Below are 19,295 nucleotides of genomic sequence, written 5' to 3' on the forward strand. Positions count from 1 at the left end.
TAGTAATAGTAGTCACTTACTAATAGAAGGTTTTAAATAAAACAACGGTTTGCTTATAATTAATATCCATTTATTGGATAAATTTGATTTGACATACAAAATGATTTAATTATAATCTTACAAACTAAACGCACACAATTTCTGCTGATTTTCATTGTCATATCATTAAAAAGTCGCTCGTGAAAAAGAACTCTTATGTTTTAAAACATACAGGTCATCATCGAAAGGCATTTGTGTTGCGTCTTAATGCAATTTTACGTATTTTGTGCTACACTTAAATCTCTTGAAAACTTACATGAATAATGCCGGTAATTAATAAGTTACCAATATGTGATCACTCATTGATTTCTCATTATCAAATTAAAGTAGTCCTGTGGAAAATTGATTAAAATACTTGATTAATTTCCGGCATAAAACCATCCCAGTTTATACTACCTATTTAGCTTAATCATTAATTTTATAATAACATTAGAATCAATAAGATTTCGTTTTAAAATATCATCCTTGCGCTCGCCTTGTGTAAACCTGAAACCAAATAAATAAAGTAAAAATAAAATCAAGCTATGATATGGTGTAATTAGGGCCCAAAAGATACTGCCAAATGAAAGTAGATAATCAACTCGCTATGCCGCTCGTAGACGTAATTAAAATCCCTTGACTTTATGTAAAAGCCTGAGCTAAGAATTTAATTCTTAATATGATAAAATTATGGCTATAAAATTATGAGAAGAAATGGTTAGGAGCGCGCCCTCACCGCTCTTGCTGACTGTACCTGGTCTAGTTGCCGGTGTTGCTGACTGTACCTGGTCTAGTTGCTGGTGTAGTGGCTGCGGTGGTGCGTCCATGAGGTACTGTCTCTGCGCCTCGCTGCTGACTGTACCTAGTTGCTGTTGCTGACTGTACCTGGTCTAGTTGCTGGTGTAGTGGCTGCGGTGGTGCGTCCATGAGGTACTGTCTCTGCGCCTCGCTGCTGACTGTACCTAGTTGCTGTTGCTGACTGTACCTGGTCTAGTTGCTGGTGTAGTGGCTGCGGTGGTGCGTCCATGAGGTACTGTCTCTGCGCCTCGCTGCTGACTGTACCTAGTTGCTGTTGCTGACTGTACCTGGTCTAGTTGCTGGTGTAGTGGCTGCGGTGGTGCGTCCATGAGGTACTGTCTCTGCGCCTCGCTGCTGACTGTACCTAGTTGCTGTTGCTGACTGTACCTGGTCTAGTTGCTGGTGTAGTGGCTGCGGTGGTGGGGTGGCAGCAGGTCCATGAGGTATTGTCGTTGTGCCTCGGCGGCTCGCTGCATCTCCGCCATGGCCGCGTTGGACGAGCTCGAGTTGCCGCTGCTCTTGCCGGCTGCAGATGGGTAAGGATAGGTTATTTTATTTTATTCTAAAGCAGTATCAAACAGTTATAATGGGATTGTATGAGCTTGTAAGACTTCTTGTGGGAAAGCAATGATTAAGAACTCGTGGAAATGTGGGTCGATGAGATGCAAATCGAAGTTTTGTTCCATGAGTTGATTCATTCAATCTCATCCAAAAAAGCAAGCTGAAATGGCCGTTTTTATCTTAAGTTGGTTGGTTGTATTGGAAATTTTGAACTAAATGTATCTGGTACGTAGTTGGTAACTACAATCACGAGCAATGAAAAAGTTCCAGTGACAATAGCACCAAATAACAGGTAAATGGAAAAAAGTAGCTTAATAGCGCATCAGAGTTTTACAAACTTCTTCTTAGGTGCCCGGCTATCATGGCCATTTCGGCCCGAGAATTCGCAGCTCAGATAGCTCTATGGTGGTCTTACCAACTATAAACATAAACATTTTAATCAAATTCTAAATTAAATTCTTTAAAATTGGGTATATTTGGGTCGATATCTTGCAAATGGAACTTCTTCAATACTCTTGAGTGTATTTAGATGGGAAGACGACATGCGAAAGTTGGCTGTTAATGATGCGGTAAGCTAAAGATCGCATCCAGTGGTATGCTTTGGGAGAGGCCTACGTCCAGCAGTGGACTGCTAAAGGACTGACAACGATGATGAGAGTATTAAGTAAACATAAGGTACACGTAACCCGTATTCTAAAACTACTTGATATAATTATAGTGACCTGTAGCTTTCGACAACTCGGTCATAAACTACCGGCCCTATACCTTCAGTTAGACAGCAGTCTGACATCAGGGATCCATGGAGCAGTGGATCTAGCCGCTGCAGCGTATAGCCACAATACTCACAAGGAGAGTCGCCTCGGGGTGGTGAGACCCCTCCCTGATGTCTTGACAGGTGCCGGAGCTGTTGATGGCACGCTCACTTCCCGGTCTCCATAAGAGTACTCGTGTTTGGATCCACACTAGGTACTTAATCTAATCACGAATGATTGGGTACCACGACCGGCTAACAACTATACTACTGTTGACAACTATAAAGTAGTAAATCGTCGGGGTACAGTACTCACATCGCTTCCCGAGCGCGGAAGCCTGTGCCATGGCCAGCTGGTTCGTGTAGGTAGAGCATGGAATGACGACTTGCAAAAGGTGGCTGGTAATGATTGGATGCGGCAAGCTATCGCACGCATGCTTTGGGAGAGGCCTACGCTACGTCATTAGTGGACTGCTATAGGCTGATAATGATGATGAGTTATTTTTTTTTTTATTTTTTTTATTTATCATAACAAATCTTAGTTTTATAATACATTTTGCTAGCATATTTTAACCACTAAGGTTAGTATTAATGCTACACAGTCGTTAACAATTTAGAAAAATACACAGAGAGGTTAATGCGTTATAGGTACTAGTATTACTACATAAAGTATATTATTTAGTTATGAAGAGTAATCGTGGGTACAGTACTCACATCGCTTCCCGAGCGCGGAGGCCTGCGCCATGGCCAGCTGGTACGTGTAGAGCAGCGGCGAGAACTGCATCATGGCCGCCGCCGCCGCCGCCGGGGACATGCCGCCCGCGCCGCCCGCTCCTGGATAATAATAACACACGGTTACAGAGTACAATAGAATATAGTTTTATATCAGACCAAGTCACAGACCTAAATGACTAGCTGCCACAAATGAACTCATTTCTATGAGAACCGGGCGTGCCGAAATTTGTATAGGAATAGGGAATATGCGTAATTTTTTTTAATACTTTTATTGGATAGTTTTACATCACTTTATTATAGTAAAAAAAATTCAACGCCAAAATAAGTAATTTAAGGTATTTTAAAGAAAGTTAAAAAATTACAACCATCACGACCACTTTGAAATTCCCGTCAGGATGGCGGGCTGTCGTGACGTCATAATCGTTTAATTTCACGGCTCAGAATAATGAGTCCCGTCAGTCGGCATAGATTTTTTACCTAATCAAGTAATCACAGAGTTCTTTTGTATTTTCAACAAACCAATGTTGTCATGGTAACAAACGAAAAAGGAAGTGTATAAAGTGTGATCAGTGGCTGTTTTGTAATGGTAATAAAGTGTGACCAGTGGCTGTTTTGAAATGGGAGCTCGTAAATAGCTGCTAGTAGCTCTTTTGAAATGGGAGCGCGCAAACCAGAGGACCTTTGTACACAATATTACGCTATTGTGGCAATATGAATATAAAGTAATATTTGTATTGTATGTACCTAAGTACTTACTGTAACTTTGGTTCTCAGTAAGAGAGACTAGGGTTAGTGGGTCATTCTATTCTATTATCTGTGGGGGTGTAAGAACCTGTTCTTGCGCCAACCCTATTTGCCCTATATTTTGCAGTCGTAGTCCGTGAAGCTCAACAGAACTCTTCCGAAGGCGTTCGTATTCGGTTCCGCACAGATGGGAATGTCTTTAACTTAGCAAGACTCAGAGCACGGACCAAAGTATCGTACGATATCGTGTCGGAGATAATGTATGCAGACGATCTGTGCTTCGTGGCGGAATCCCCAGAAGGTCTGCAAGAGCTGATGAGCAGTCTGAATGAGTCATGCAGTAAGTTTGGCCTAAAGATCAGTGTGAAAAAAACGGAGGTCATGGGTTTGGACACACATGGTAATGACGACGTGCCACTTACTATAAAACTTGGTGAAGACACACTGAAGCAAGTGGATAAATTTAAGTACCTGGGTAGCACAATAACATCGAATTGTGACCTTGACGCCGACATCAACAACAGGATCGGAGCAGCAGCTGCAGCGTATGGCAAGCTACGGGTCAAGGTATTCCGGTCGCATGACTTAAAGTTGGCTACAAAGGTGTCGGTATACATGGCGATTGTTTTGCCCAGCCTCCTCTACGCCTCTGAGACTTGGTGCCCATACCGCAAGCATATACGCGTGCTGGATAGATTCCATCTTAAATGCCTTCGTGACATACTCAACATCAGATGGTCTGATCGCGTAAGGAACACGGCTGTGTTACGACGGGCCAACGTTGGCGGAATAGAGGCATATCTGATGAGGCGGCAGCTGCGCTGGTGCGGGCATGTCTCCCGGATGTCCACAGAGAGAGTCGCAAAACGCATCTTCTACGGCGAGCTACAGGAAGGCAAGCGGAATCAAGGCGGCCAGTTCCTGCGGCACAAAGATGTGTTAAAGCGTCACATGAAGAGGTGTGACATAGATCCGTCACACTGGGAGATGCAGGCTGAGAACCGATCAGAGTGGAGGCTCACCGTGCAGAAGAAGGTCTTTGAGTTCGAGGCAAAACGGAGAGAAGATCTCGACGCCAAGCGTGACGAGCTCAAGGCTAGACCACCGAGAGCCATTTGCTATAATGTTGTCGGAGGAGTGCTGACTTGCCGTCAATGCGGTCGCACTTTCGTCAATAAGTTAGGCTATAACAGCCACCAGAGAGCACACGAGAGAAGCTCGCAGTCACACTGACCGAACACGGTCTGGAGAATATATATGTGCATATCTCAAAGGTCTAAACCCCCGTATCTAAACTATCGAATAAGAGTATAAAAATATATGCATATTCCCTAATATTTGGGCACACGGCTCTCGACTTTTCAATAGTCTTTGCTGTCCTTTTCCGCAGCTGGCCACAGTTTACTCGTTCATACTGCGTAATAAATTTAATGTGTCCAGTTCTTCTGATTACGAAAATCTTCCATAACCTAATTTAGAAAAAAATAACAACTTTTGAAATATACTAACGACTGCCATTATAACCTAAAAGTAGAAAGAGCAACTTGTGTCATGTTCATGTCATAATACTTACAATACAAATTTAATTTTATTGTGTTGCAATATGGAGCATATTTGAGTGGCTCGTTGACTAGCGAATGGCTGTTTACGCCTCATTACAATAGAACAACTAGTGGCAGCCCATACACTACCAAAAAAAAATATAAAAAGTCCTAAACTTTGCAAACAAACAAGCATATCAAACAAGAAGTGGAGAGGTTATAGGAGGCTAGGATCTACTCGTATTGGAAGAATTTTTATGTGATCCATCTTATCTGATCACAACGAGCATCACAAATACTCGGTGACATTAACATTTCTTTGTTTACACTTGACATTTATTTAACTATACGCAAACGCAAAGAAGTTATTATTCTGAGATTGATATATAAAGAATTATGACGTCACATCCGCCCTAAGAAAATGGGTGACGTTTCTCGGAAGTTAGAATTTACCGAAGATTTTTTGTACTTTTCAACTTCATTTACTTGCTCAAAAATAAATTATAATCAAAAATAATGATGGAGTCGTAGTTAAGAAACAAGAAAGTTTATTATAAATAATATTTGACCTTTATTTGAACCACTTGCATATTCCCTATTATTATTTTTGACACTGATAATGAAAGCTGGACGGAACTAAATGTATGAGCCAAAAGTTGAACATAATTATGATCAACATTTTGACACGCGCACTACGTACACTTGGGGAATCTAGTATCATATAATATGTTTGCCAAGTCCATAAAACACACAAAACATGAAAATGCAATACTCAATACTAATAATCCTCTCTGGACCCGCGGCACCGCACTGTTCTGCCAGTCACAGCGCCGTATTTATGGCAAATCGGGATTAGGGCTTGTACGTACACAAAACTGCACTGCGCGATGCAAAACTTTTGTCACGTCTTAACTGCACCCCGTGCTAGCCCTTCCGGTGTGTAGGGTGCAGTCTGTGAGTGGTATAGCTTACCTCGCAACAGCTGATGCTGCAGCGCCTGCATGGCGGCCGCGCTGTGCTGCTCGAACGCCATCTGCGCCGCCGCCGCCGCCGCCAGCTGCTGACAAATACATGTTTGCACATTAGATTACAGTATAAAGTCTGTACGTCTATTACAGGTATAGTATTTTGTCAAAAACTATAGTAGCTTACGTTTTCTCGAATACAAAGTGGCACCTCTAGCGGAAACTATAATTCAACTTTCGACAGATAATGTATGCAGATGACAGAAGAAAACCTAAACTTATTTCGTTTTCGTAAATTGCAAATCCCGTACTAGAGGCTCAGAAACTGATATTCTATTCTATTCTACAGCACATGTACATGTAGGGTCTCAGCGAAAAGGCGAATCTTTTGACCTATATACATAACACAAACGGATCGTCACCGTATCGCCTTTCACTCGAGCTTGTCCCGAGGCTAGTCGATTATATCCAAATCATGCCCGATAAAATATCAAATAACTTTTCCATTTGTGATCGGAATCCGGAAAAACATCTAAAAGTCCTTAGAATATCACAGATTTAATACCGACTTTAGCTTATTGCAACTTTGCATCTAACCCTTCGGGTATTAAAGTCGTGAGTATAACGCATGCATGCAATATGTAATATTTATAGATTATAATTATAATACCTGATGCTGCTTGCTGCTGCCGCCCTGGCTGTTGCTGCTGGACGAGGAGCCTGCAACGAGAGACAGCGGATAATACTCGACCGACTGTATGTAGGTATATGTATACAATACATAGAGCTCACACAAATGTATATACTAGAAATTAAATAATGGGCTTTATCATAAAAAAACTTAAGACGTGAGAGTAATCTACAGGCCCAAGTCACACACAACTGTGCCGCCATCCCTTAGCAGACCTGAGGCCTAGATGTTTAGGCCAACCAAAGTGTAGCTGTACAGCGAGGCAATGCTGCCAGCACTTTTGCGTCGGATAGTTATTGTTATTATTAGTTATTCTGAAGTTTATAATAAGTATTTTTTTTGTACATTCGTATGAAATAAAGTGTAAAGTGAAAGTGAGTCGACACAGTCCAGTTACCTTTACCTTTCTTCGCGGGCGCCTCCCCGCGCTCCGCAGAGCGCTCCGAGTGGTGCGAGCGAGACGACTCTGATGCCATGCTCCTGGGGAATTGGACTTTAGTTATAGAGGAGCAAGGGTTGTTTTGCTAGGATGTAAGGATTGGTGTGAGCGAGACGACTCGGACGCCATGCTCCTGGGGAATTGGACTTTAATTATAGGGGAGCAAGGGTTGTTTTACATTGGTGTGAGCGAGGCGATTCTAATGCCATGCTCCTGGGGATAAGACTTTAGTTATAGGGGAGCAAGGGTTGTTTTACATTAGTGTGAGCGAGACGATTCTGATGCAATGCTCCTGGGGAATTAGGGTTTAATTATAGGGGAATAAGCTGCCAGCCTACTTGACGGAGCTACACAAATAAAAGACACAAAAAATAGCAATATCTGCTTCTACACAGACAGTATGGCTATTTTAGGTGCCTTAGGCAGAACTGTAACAAAATCTAAATTAATTTTAGAATGTCACAGAACACTGGAAAACTTAAGCATTTCAAATAATGTAACAGTACAGTGGATTAAAAGTCATAACGACAACATAGGAAATTGCGAGGCTGACCGACTAGCAAGAATGGGATCAAATACCCTACCAATAGGGCCAGAACCATTTATTAGTTTGTCATCAAAGGCAATAAGGCAAGTTCTCACCGATAAAACACTATCTGAACACAATCAGGAGTGGAAAAATCGTGTAGATTGCAGACAAACTAAAGCGTTTATTGTATCACACAACCATAAACTTACACGCTACTTACTCAACCTGTCCCGTAGTAATATATCATTAATGGTAGGATTAATAACAGGACATTGTTGCGTGAATAAACACTTATATACCATAGGTAACTCAACTAGTCCCTTATGTAGGACATGTAAGGAAGTAGATGAGACGGTTGAACATATTCTGTTAGCTTGTCCACCTACTACAGAAACAAGATTATCTATTCTTGGACCAACAGAGCGCCTACCTCAGCTATTACAACACCCAGGCCTGCTACTCCAGTTTACTCGGGAGCTAGGCTGGCTGAGCTGAAATCAAGGGGATATGTACAAAGGTTCCACTCGAGAGAGCCACGTACAGGAACTTCACCCCCTATGAGAATAGAATAGAATAGAATAGGGGAGTAAAGGGTTGTAAAGTTGTTTATGGGGAAGAGACTGTATGGTTTATATGTGAATTGGGATTATGGTAAAAAGAAAAAAAAATCTCCTTTACACGACACCAGAGGTCACTGTTATAGTAAGCCGAAAAGGGGAGTGACAAAGTAAAATTTTATTTATCGTGTAATTATAAAAAGAAATGATGACTCAAGAGCGCATCTTTTGTCAGATGTTGTAGAACAAGTTGTCCAGAATAAGCCACGCAGTCGCGCTTTATAAGTAAGTAATAAATTACGTGGACGAATAGCAATGCAGTAAAACAATTTCAGTACCTAGGTACTCGTTTGTTAGATCTCAGATACCAAATCGACAGATTCTGGAAAGGTTCATCAACAGTCCATTGTCCCATGAATGTTCCGCGATTAAGTGACGTATCGATCTAGTTGGCTATTCGTAGGTCAATGCACTGTTGATGAACCGTTACAGAATCTGTCAATTTAGTATCCAAGATAAAAAATATACTATAATTAACATACCTGGACATGGAGGAGGTCTTGGCGGGCGGCGCGGGCGGCGGCGCGGGGGTGGGGGGCGCGGGGGGCGGCCGCGAGCTGGTACGGGTCACCGACATCTGACAAGGTTAACGTTGTAGGTTAGGTATTTTGAAAGTCTATTTGCAATGATCAATGGGTCACAAATTGAAGTGTTGGCGCTTTTATTATTTTCTTTTCTTGACTGTCCAGGTTTCACTTGGACAAGTGAGACTTCAAGGGTCCTAAAAATGATGGAATGACTACCCCTTCCGGAATTACATTGTGTGTATGTGTGTATACCTGGTTGTGTCGGGGCGCGTGGGCGGGCGGCGGGGCGGGCGGCGAGGGCGGCGCGGACAGGCGGCGCTCGATCTCCTGCTCCTGCTGAAGGGCGCGAACGAAGGCCGTCTTCAGGCGTGCCGTGTGCTCCGCCTGAAAGGTAATGAAGGGAGGTTAGTTAGCTGTAGGCCTATCACAGGCTAACGTGGCAATACGCTAGCGTTGCACGATACTACACAGACATATAGAAAAAGAACAGCGCCAACGTAGTCACTTGACATACAAATTGCTAACGATTTGAGTTGATAGCACTAGTGTCGTGATCGAGGCAGTGGTCTGTGGGAGTTTTTTTATGTAATGCGAGAAATTAAAACGGGCAGGAGAGTAAGCACAAAGCAAACACACAGCAGAGCTGTTGTAAGCAACGTAGCCGTGGTGCCAACAAGTTCGATCTGACGTCACACGGTCTGAAACTTTTGTCACGTTGTAGCCGTTAAGGTGGCTATCACAGCGTAGCGTGGGACGCCCCTACCTTGAGCGCTCGCTTGACGTTCCCGCTGACGCACAGCTCGCACAGGCGCCGCGCCGCCGGCGCAGTGGTGAAGGTGGCGTCCTGCCGCCGGCTGCTGGTGGGCGGCCGCTCCCAGCGCCACACCGCGGTGAAGTCGCAGCCGCACTGCGCGCAGACCGCTGGTACCGTCGAGCGGGGCAGTCTGAAGAATAATAATAATAATACGTAAGGACATAGGGAATTATAATATGATAGGACTTAGGATATTCACAAATAATTATGTATAGACAAGTCATCCGACCCTAAACGATGCTAAGCTTTATATGCATATGTACAAAAATATAATATAGATACTCAGACAAAATAAAACCACGCATAAAGCAAACCCAAGTGCACATCACACTATTCACACTAATGTTTTCCCACGGCCTATGGGACGGTTTGGATGAATAGTCTTGATGGCTTTGCCGCTCTTGACGGCAAACCATCGAACGTTGGCTCGCGCGGCGGCAATATGGCGTTGTCGTCTGACATATTAGGCGATCTACGGTTGGCTGATTATCATTGTATGCAAAAATGACCGTTTATACAGGGTGTTGCAAAAAGGGTAAGGTTTTTTCGCAAATTTTGACATTTTGATTTCATTTTCTGGCTCAGATACCTATAACATGCTGCATATGTAGGTTTCTGCTTAGTGCACCCTTTTTGCAACATCCTGTATTCGTGTAGGTTTACAGACATACCTCTCCTCGTTGGTGAGGTAGTCCACGACGTGCTCGAGCCCCACGAGGTACACGAAGTCCGTGTTGGAGGGGGACGGGATGAAGTTCATCTCCTCTGGCGGGGGCTTGGTACACTTGTATATCTGTGTGAGATGTCCCCACATACCTCTCCTCGTTAGTGAGGTAGTCCACGACGTGCTCGAGCCCCACGAGGTACACGAAGTCCGTGTTGGAGGGGGACGGGATGAAGTTCATCTCCTCTGGCGGGGGCTTGGTACACTTGTATATCTGTGTGAGATGTCCCCACATACCTCTCCTCGTTGGTGAGGTAGTCCACGACGTGCTCGAGCCCCACGAGGTACACGAAGTCCGTGTTGGAGGGGGACGGGATGAAGTTCATCTCCGGCGGCGGCGGCTTGGGCGGCGGGATCTGCGGGGGAAGAGTGTTGGGTCAGTCACATAGTAGAGATAATTGTACAGGATATTTTCGACTAGAAGTTCCCGCGGGCTTCGCTTCGCCTTAAAAAGTTTTTCTGCAATAATGCCGCGATTAAAAGCCTATGTGTTAATCCAGGATGTCAGCCTATGTGTTAATCACCATATCAAATTTCATTAAAATCGGTTCAGCCATTTTGACGTGAAGAGGTAACAAACATACACACACACATACTCACAAACTTTCGCCTTTATTATATTAGTAGGATTGAATACAATTATGTAACTCATATTTTTGAAAGAGATGCTGGTCAAATGTTAAGTATTTAAGGGGGATAAAAGTTTTATTTTGTTATCCCCTTGTAAGGAGTCTGGATGAGGTAAATACATTCAGTACTATAAAATACTTGCAGTAGTAAGTGTTTTCTCTTCTTTCTGAGTCTCTACAACTTAAGGTGTGGAACCCTCTGTATGTATAAGCGCCGCAATGGCGCATGAGTGCCATACATTTTATATTTACAAAACCACCACCGCAGTGTTGGACGAACGATCTAGTCAAGTCCGCGGGAAGCGCTGGATGCGGACCGCCTCCGATCGGACAAGGTGGAAAACATTAGGGAAGGCCTATAATCAGCAGTGGACATCCTATGGCTGAGATGATGAAAATGAAAATATCTTTATTGTAAGAAAGCCTGGGAGCCAGGACACAATGTGTACCTATACACATTGTGTCCTGGCTCCCAAACTAGGATTCCCTGTAATATGGGTAGCCAGGTTTTTTTACTCGGTGATGATATACACACCTGCAGCAGTGTCTTCTCGAGCTGCTTCCGCAGGGCCAACTTGGCGGCCGCCTGGCGCTGCGCCGGCGTCTGAGTGTCTTCCGAGCTGCGGGAACTCGCCTGTTGGATAAAATAACGAATTACTATTATTATCATCATAATAATGTATTTATTTATACTTTTATTGCACAATTTACAAAAGTAGATGTACAGTAAGGGGCAGATAAACCTGACCCCCCTCAGAAGCATTGTTACTATGAGAGGGGGGTCAGGTTTCTCTGCACCTGACCGTACAATCAGGTGGACTTAATGTAAAGGCTCGTAGAGCTAAAAGAGCAGCGCTGGAAAAGCTGCGCTATGAGTACAGCTGATATTTCTAACTAAAGAAATACCTTTATTGATACTAACCCCCTCATTCATACAAAAGTTATAGGACGTTTTAGCTATTGAATCGTTTTGTCGCTCTGTCAGAGAAAAAATGGTTCCTTGATAGAGAGGGACAAAACAGTTCAATAGCTAAAACGTCCTCTAACTTTTCTATGAATAAGGGGGTTATTTTATAGACATCTTAAACCATAAGAAGACAAGTGCACATCACCCGAATGTTTGCCTTGTATAACTACGGTGTCGTCGAAGTTATAAGTTACTGATTTCATTAGTTTAGATAGCGTATTTTGTAAAACACACTTCCAAATCACAAAGGCTTCATTCGAGGGAACCGTTGTAGGCACCAACGCTCCCGCAGAATAGATTATTTTAACAATATTTATATCATTTACTTAGGAGATAACCACACAACAAACTGCACAAAACTATCGACATACAGAGTGTTGAAAAAAGTCGATGCCAAAAAAGTTGAAAGTATCTATTGCCGCATTTATATTTTCAACACCCTGTATATAAATAGATTTATACAGCGTGTTCGTTGATCCATACTCACTGCATCGCTCGTGCTACTGGTCACTGAAGAATTATCCTGAGACGGCTTGTAAAAAAATTTACAATTTGCTATAATTCTTATTAATTATTGCATTGTAACAAATTACGACATCAAAAGATTGCGAATTTATAGTAAAAGCATTTACCATTCAATGACAGCTGTCAGGCCTATCCTCGATAGTCTATCGATAGTTTAGGCTAAAATATCGATATTATTGTTTCTCATTTTTAGATTCATACCATCGATAGTTTAGCAACCCTAGCTAGATTTAGAGTAGTCCATAGTATAGATGTGTCTATTTGTTGTTTACATCAACTAGATAGGTTATTAATATTCACCATGATAATAGCATTCACACTGTGATAGAGGTCAGGTATCTGTACCCCAGACTATACAGAGTGTTGTAAAAAGGATATACTAAGCCGAAACCAGCATGTGCAGCATGTTATATCTAAGCCTGAAAAAAAAATTTAGTCTCCATAGTAAAAAGTCACGTGACCAACTAAGTTTCTATGGAAAATGAATATTTTTTTTCGCGAATTTTGAAATTCTGATTTCAGTTTCGGGCTTAGATATAACATTTGCACAAGCTGGTTTCGGTTTACTATGTATACCCTTTTTGCACCCTGTATAGCATAAGTAATCATAACATTCTCTTACCTTGGACGAGGCATGTTGCGCGGACGGCGGCGGCGCGGGCGTGATGGTGACCGATGGCGTGATGCTAGCGCCGCCCGTGGTCGACGACTGAAACAATACATGTTGGTCGTGTTATACTTGCTCTAGATCAAGTTGAGATTGAGATATTTTACGCAAGCGAAAAAGTTCACTTATTCTTACATACAATCAACGCCACTAAGGTGTAAAGGTCACTATGACGAAACAATTGACAGACGGATTTCTTCGATTAAAGCATGTGCTGAGTCTGAATACCTTTTTGTCACTGATGGTGGCTGTTCATAAATTTTTCGTTTATTCAGCGTCGCTCGCCTGTCAAACATCAGTTAGATCCATACAAGTAACGTCAGATTTGACAGGCTAGCCACGCTAATGTTCGGTGATGGCCCCACTGTTACCCTTAATAAGGCAAACGGAAAATATTCCTTACCTTATTTTGAACCTGTACCTTGAGTTACGGATTTTATTGTATTGCCATGCCTTATTTAAGGCTTAACGCTAGCAGGGGATAGTTCATTGTTGTTGGTGTGCCATTTGCTGTCTACATAACCCTTTGTGCTGATGGTGGCTATTTATGTATTTAGCTGAGCACACCTGACTGAGTAACTTAGAGCGCTGGTGTGGCGTCTATCTGTTGCCAACTATACACTGTGTTGACGGTGCGGGTGGTTCCTCATGTGTGTGTGTGTGTGCATACCTGCGTGCGGTACGGGCCGGGCGTGAGCGTGGCGCCGCCGGGCAGGCTGGAGGAGCGCCCCGCCGCGCACGACGCCGGCGCCAGCCCGGACGATGAGTGGGATGACGAACGCTGGGGAGGAAAACAGATGATGAACTATGTAAATACACTCACGGGCAAAGAAACAGTTCAGACGACAAATGGCCTCAATTTTTTTAAACATTTAATAGGAAATTTGAACAAAATATCTATGTTTTAGTTGGTAATATTCTGATGTGCCGATAAATGCACTTAATGTTTTGGGTGTTGATATTTATATTTAATATGTATCTATGTAGATATATCAGCTGTCCGATACCCATAACACAGGCTCTGCCTAGCTAGGGGTCGGATGGCCGTGTGTGAGATGTCCCCACATAAAAAATAAATAAAAAATGTCACAATACCTTGTTGTGTTGGTGGGCGGGCGGCGGCGCGGGCGTGACCGTGACGCCGGGCGGGACCACGCAGCCGCTGCCGGCTAAAGCTGTTCCCGTTGACGATTCCTGTGAAGAAAGGATCATGTTGTATACAGGTGTTGCAACATTGGGAAAATAATAAAAAAGGTAAAATATTTAGGTGGAATTTCACCAAACGCTAAACGTAAATAGTAGCCTGTCAAACAACTGTCGTCAGTTAGTACAAAATATATTTTTTTAAATGATTTAAATACGTTTAACGTTTGGTTAAAGTGACCCCTTATTGCAGTTAGGGGCACCCATAATTTTAGAATAAGTAAATAACATTTACATTCACATTTAAATGTGTAGATAGATTCATTACATTAAACTATAGTGAACTGAACACTGTCATACACTGGGAATTGGTAGTTGTCTTGGTGGGTTTGGAATGTTGTTTGTGAAGAAAGAGGTTAATTTGTAAATGAAGTTGCCTGTAATAGACCTACTGTGGCGGACTCCTAGCCACTAGTTCAGACGAAGATCAACAGATGGCGCTCGGAACGCAATACAGAGAAGATGTATGGGAACTACGCAAATTACTATGAAAATCCTACATCGCGCATTCGAAGTTTCTCACCTACTCTGCAATATATAGAAATCCCCAACGCTAACCGTTGGGCAGCTGCCCGCCAGGCCACATCACCCGGCCTGGTCGGAGGATCCTCCCTTTGCATGGGGATGCTCCAACACCTACAGCATCTCCATACTACTATAAACCAGTGGTTTGGAGCGGTGGTAGCTCAGTCGGGTAAGCGCCCGCGTCTCACGCAAGAGATGCGGGTTCAAATCCCGGCGCTGACATGTTATCAATGACTTTTTTAACTTAAGTACAATGTATACCATCACTCTTACGGTTAAGGAAAACATCGTGAGGAAACCTGCATATATCTAGATTTAGCACATCTAGATATGTGACCAACACCAACCCGCAGTGGACCAGAGTGGTGGAAATGGTCCAAGCTTAGGAAGGCAATTTAGACCTTGGGGATATGCACAAAGGTTCCATTCGAGAGAGCCAGGTGCAGGTACTTACACCCCCACAGAGAATAGAATGGACAGTGGTAAAACTTACACTGCCACTGGCGAAAGTAAATCCTTGACGAGATAGGCAGAGACGCATTTCTGAAAGAACTTTGACGCACTTCGATTCCGAATCTTTATTAAACTTTTGGCTATACAAACATGTTTAAATCCGCACTTATAACAAAAACTGTTATGTATTTTAAGTTAAAAATTTATGTAATGAAACAAAAAAATCAAAATCATTTAATGTATTAATTATATTTCAGTTTAAAAAGACTAGATATTATTTTTAGGCCGGCGTAACCTAGAATAATGTTTACGAGAGTAAAACACTGGATTGTCATTGTTTTGTCTCGGACGTTACGTAAATATATTTTCAATTAGTAACACCCAAATTGAGAAAAACAATAGCATTAAAACATATGAACATTCATCTTCTGAAATGATGGTGTCATACAGTCTTCACAATGACTTTGTTTTGTTTGTAACAAAAGTCGGTTAAATCATACTAATTTCGATAGGAAAGTGATCATTACAATGGGTAGGTTCTAAGATAACTTCACTTTAATAATACATAGTAATCATATAAACACACACACGAAACGAAAGATAATACAGCTTTTAGATGTTTAAGTAGACACCAGGAGCAGAAGCTATACTTTTTACGGAGACTCAAAATCGGTTGCGTAGCTTTATCATCTAAGAACAATCTATCTAACAAAACACAATCTACCCTCAACTTGTCTATACAGTGTAAATGTAGAGTCGTTTCCAGTGAAGCAGATTTTTGCAGATTCAAACCTCACGCCGTTACGATCCGTTTCTAGCAAAGCATATCTGCTCATATCTCTACACAGCGGAGACAACTTGTGCTTACCTTGAACCTTTGACTGCCGAAGGTCCAGGGTTCGATTCCCGGCTGGGGCAGATATTTGTTTAAAGACAGATATTTGTACTAGGGTCTTGGGTGTTGATATATATATTTAGTATGTAACTATCTGTGTATTTGTGTAGCTATATCAGCTGTCGGACACCCATAACACAGGTGCTGCCTAGCTTGGGGTCGGAGGGCCGTGTGTGATATGTCCCAACGTATTTTTTTTTATTTTTTTCTTACCTTCCCAGCGGGCGGCGCGGTGGTCTGCTGGCTCTGGCGGATCTTCTTCAGCAGCACCAGCTTGGTCTCCTCGGAGCGGAGTTTCTCCCTCAAAGCTCGCAGTTTGCGCTCGCGCTCCCATATCTCCGCGCTTGATAGCTCCTGGAATAAGTTTAAGAGATGAATAAATAAAGCCTTGTGGTTTTTACCGATAGTCACTATTGAAAATAATAAAGATAAAGATAAAGATAAAAATTCTTTATTCGGTACACCACACAGCACACACCAAAAATCAAAAACAAAAAAAGAAAATAACAAATAAAAAACCTTATATAATATAGACTTATAAGTAATAGCGGTGTGTGTTGTCCAGCACCGAAAAGGCCCGCGCCTCAGCTTACACCGCTTCAAGTGAGGTGGCATCCACCCACCTGACGCGGCACTGATTTTCAGTCGCGTCCTTCCGTGACTATCTCCCATCTATTGAGACATCTGATACCTAAGTGTACAATATAATAATAATACGGTAATATTATAAATAAATAGATATAAAGATGTAATACTTAAATTCCAATAGTAAATACATATCATAAGTATATACACATGTATAGATAATGTAATAATATTGGATATAGGTAGTACAATTTTTTTATAAATAAGATTAGAGACAAAGTAGTGGGTATGACTGGAAAAGAATAATCATAAGAGCCTCCACAAGTGATGTATAAACTGTTTACACCTGACGCCCATCTGACTGTCTGGTTCACCAGGGTGATAATCCCGCTCTTTTGTTGACTCTATTAATAAACTATTCTACAGCTATACTTGTTTCCCGTCATCATCAACCCTAATCAGCTCGTAATGCCGCATACAAATCTTTTAATTGTATAACATATATGTATACAAACATCTTGTGCATTAACCAAAAACTTGGGCGAAGATTGCTGGACTGAAAGAGAATGGCCAGGGCTTCATGTGCATAGGTCAAGGCTTTAGGAGGGTATTTATACATACCCTATGTCCGGTACTCGGGGTGACTACTTCGGTTTCCTCGTCCGACTCGTAGTCGGAGTGCGGGCGCGGCGGCGAGGGCGGCGGCGCGGCGGCCGTGATCGACACGTTCACCGACCGCTCCGACGACTTGCTGGGGGAGTCTGCTGAAAAGATGAAGCATGTATTAGCACATAGGTGTGCTATATCTAGATCTAGACTCCAACAACCACCCACCTGCAGTGGACCAGTGTAAATTGTCCAAGCTACACCTATACAGAAAATAATAAAATCTAATAGAGAGTAAGTCGTAATAATATGGTTCATACTCTAATGGACAAATTCACAGAGAAAGAAAACAGAATTATATGTATTATAGATAGTAGGCTTATTTTTACAGCATATTACATTTTAACAATCTATCATCTGGGCTAAGCTAAGGGCTGGTTTTATAGGTCTCAATATTTTACGTATTATGAAAAATCAAGTAACAGTCCATACAATTATAAGATAATTTTGTTTGCTACAGACAAACAGATCAATGATAAATATAAATTAAAATGTGTCTGATATTTACACCAAACAAACTATTATTCATGCTGTATCAGCAAAAATACCAACCAGCATAAGGTGAGGCAAGTGAAGACTTGCGGTGCGGTGGAGCGGCCGGCAGCAGCACAATGTCTGGACTCTCCGCGTAGCTGCGGTGCTCCGAGCGAGGCCGCAGCACCCGCTTTCCGGTGGCACCCTGGACAAAGAAAATATTATGGTTCAAAATGGGATAAGTGGATGTTATAAAATGGGTTAAGGGTACTTACTGGAACCTTAATGAGCTTTAATAATATGAATAAGGTTCTATTCAAGCCAGGTTCAGGAACTAACTAAATAGGTTTTTTTTATAGAACTTATTAAAAAGATTCCTAGATGGCTGGTGATTAGGAACTAAAGGAACATAATAGAAAGGAAATTAAGCATTTAACTTAGGACTGAATTAAATCTACAATGAAAATAAATTATAGTAACTTACATGTGGGGGTGGTTGGGCCGGAGTGATTGTTAGACCACTGGCAGTCAAGGCTCTCAGTTCACTTAATTCAGGAGGCAGTGACCTAAAATCATTACAAAATTATAATTGTTTCATATTATGGATAAATAAGTTGATAGTTACCCGAAATAATTACATAAATATTTACGCACCTGACACTCAGGTCGACCGCCGAGTCATCTACATCCATCTCAATTTAGTTATTTCACTAGAAATACAATAATTAATTGGTTAAAACAAAGGTAACATAAAATATAAATCTAGATTTCTCATAACAAATGGGTTAGGTGTGTCAATTTCTTATCTATTGTAAATAGAGACCACACATAAGTGTGTCGTAATTAAAATAACTCGTTGATTAGTACAAATATTGATTTAGCGGATAAGTAATTTTTGGAGATTCAAGACTACCGGGATAACTGTGGTACTTTATCTCGTGTAACCTAGAAATATGAGAGATCTTTAGACATTTAATAGTTGAATAATGCTTTTGTGTGTAAATTGATTTACAATTACACATTTACCTGTAATATTCGGCAGTAATTTTCAATAATTTACCAAATTCAATGCACAAAACAATTCGGCCATTGAAGGATGCACGCGTAGACTGTGCTTTCATTTACAATTTGTGATACTTCATAATTAAAATACGCGAAAACGATTGGCTCATATGCGAGCATTTTTAGATTGGACCAATCAAGAATTACTTTTATTTGGAAAATGGTCAAAGGAAACAAATTATGCAATTTT

The 19,295-nt window shown here is 41.9% G+C and overlaps 1 protein-coding gene across 6 annotated transcripts; it reads right to left on the reverse strand.

The window, feature by feature from the left end:
• Nucleotides 1-48: 48 nt before the first annotated feature.
• Nucleotides 49-19,224, reverse strand: LOC105394406 (transcriptional repressor p66-alpha). Of its 6 annotated transcripts, none has more exons than XM_048631333.1 (21): nucleotides 19,070-19,224; nucleotides 18,698-18,753; nucleotides 18,528-18,609; nucleotides 18,122-18,248; nucleotides 17,525-17,664; nucleotides 16,532-16,672; nucleotides 14,338-14,436; nucleotides 13,913-14,023; nucleotides 13,198-13,284; nucleotides 12,538-12,582; nucleotides 11,619-11,717; nucleotides 10,692-10,810; nucleotides 9,680-9,860; nucleotides 9,169-9,300; nucleotides 8,872-8,966; nucleotides 7,202-7,284; nucleotides 6,784-6,833; nucleotides 6,121-6,208; nucleotides 2,843-2,962; nucleotides 1,204-1,342; nucleotides 49-525 (listed from the first exon to the last, which is right to left on the reverse strand). In XM_048631333.1, exons 2-20 carry the CDS (start codon nucleotides 18,733-18,735, stop codon nucleotides 1,209-1,211), a joined length of 1,971 nt encoding a protein of 656 aa, XP_048487290.1. In that variant the 5' UTR covers nucleotides 18,736-18,753; nucleotides 19,070-19,224; the 3' UTR covers nucleotides 49-525; nucleotides 1,204-1,208. The 6 variants fall into 6 exon arrangements, with proteins under 6 accessions (XP_048487290.1, XP_048487293.1, XP_048487292.1 ...); XM_048631336.1 differs by having other exon boundaries at nucleotides 6,121-6,205; nucleotides 7,208-7,284; nucleotides 17,525-17,667; XM_048631335.1 differs by having other exon boundaries at nucleotides 7,208-7,284; nucleotides 17,525-17,667.
• Between the last annotated feature and the right edge of the window lie 71 nt (nucleotides 19,225-19,295).

The sequence above is a fragment of the Plutella xylostella genome, chromosome 28 (genome assembly GCF_932276165.1).
Source record: "Plutella xylostella chromosome 28, ilPluXylo3.1, whole genome shotgun sequence".
In the NCBI taxonomy this organism is placed as follows: Eukaryota; Metazoa; Arthropoda; class Insecta; order Lepidoptera; family Plutellidae; genus Plutella; species Plutella xylostella.

What these genes read in the sequence shown, in the direction of transcription:
- LOC105394406 (XM_048631332.1), bottom strand. Translation starts at nt 18,735, where the DNA reads ATGGATGTAGATGACTCGGCGGTCGACCTGAGTGTCAG. An exon ending in CCCCGAGTACCGGACATAGG is followed by an intron (nt 16,673 to 17,524) that starts GTATGTATAAAT and finishes AACTTATTCCAG; the next exon opens with GAGCTATCAAGCGCGGAGAT. An exon ending in AAGACCTCCTCCATGTCCAG is followed by an intron (nt 7,285 to 8,871) that starts GTATGTTAATTA and finishes CCAATTCCCCAG; the next exon opens with GAGCATGGCATCAGAGTCGT.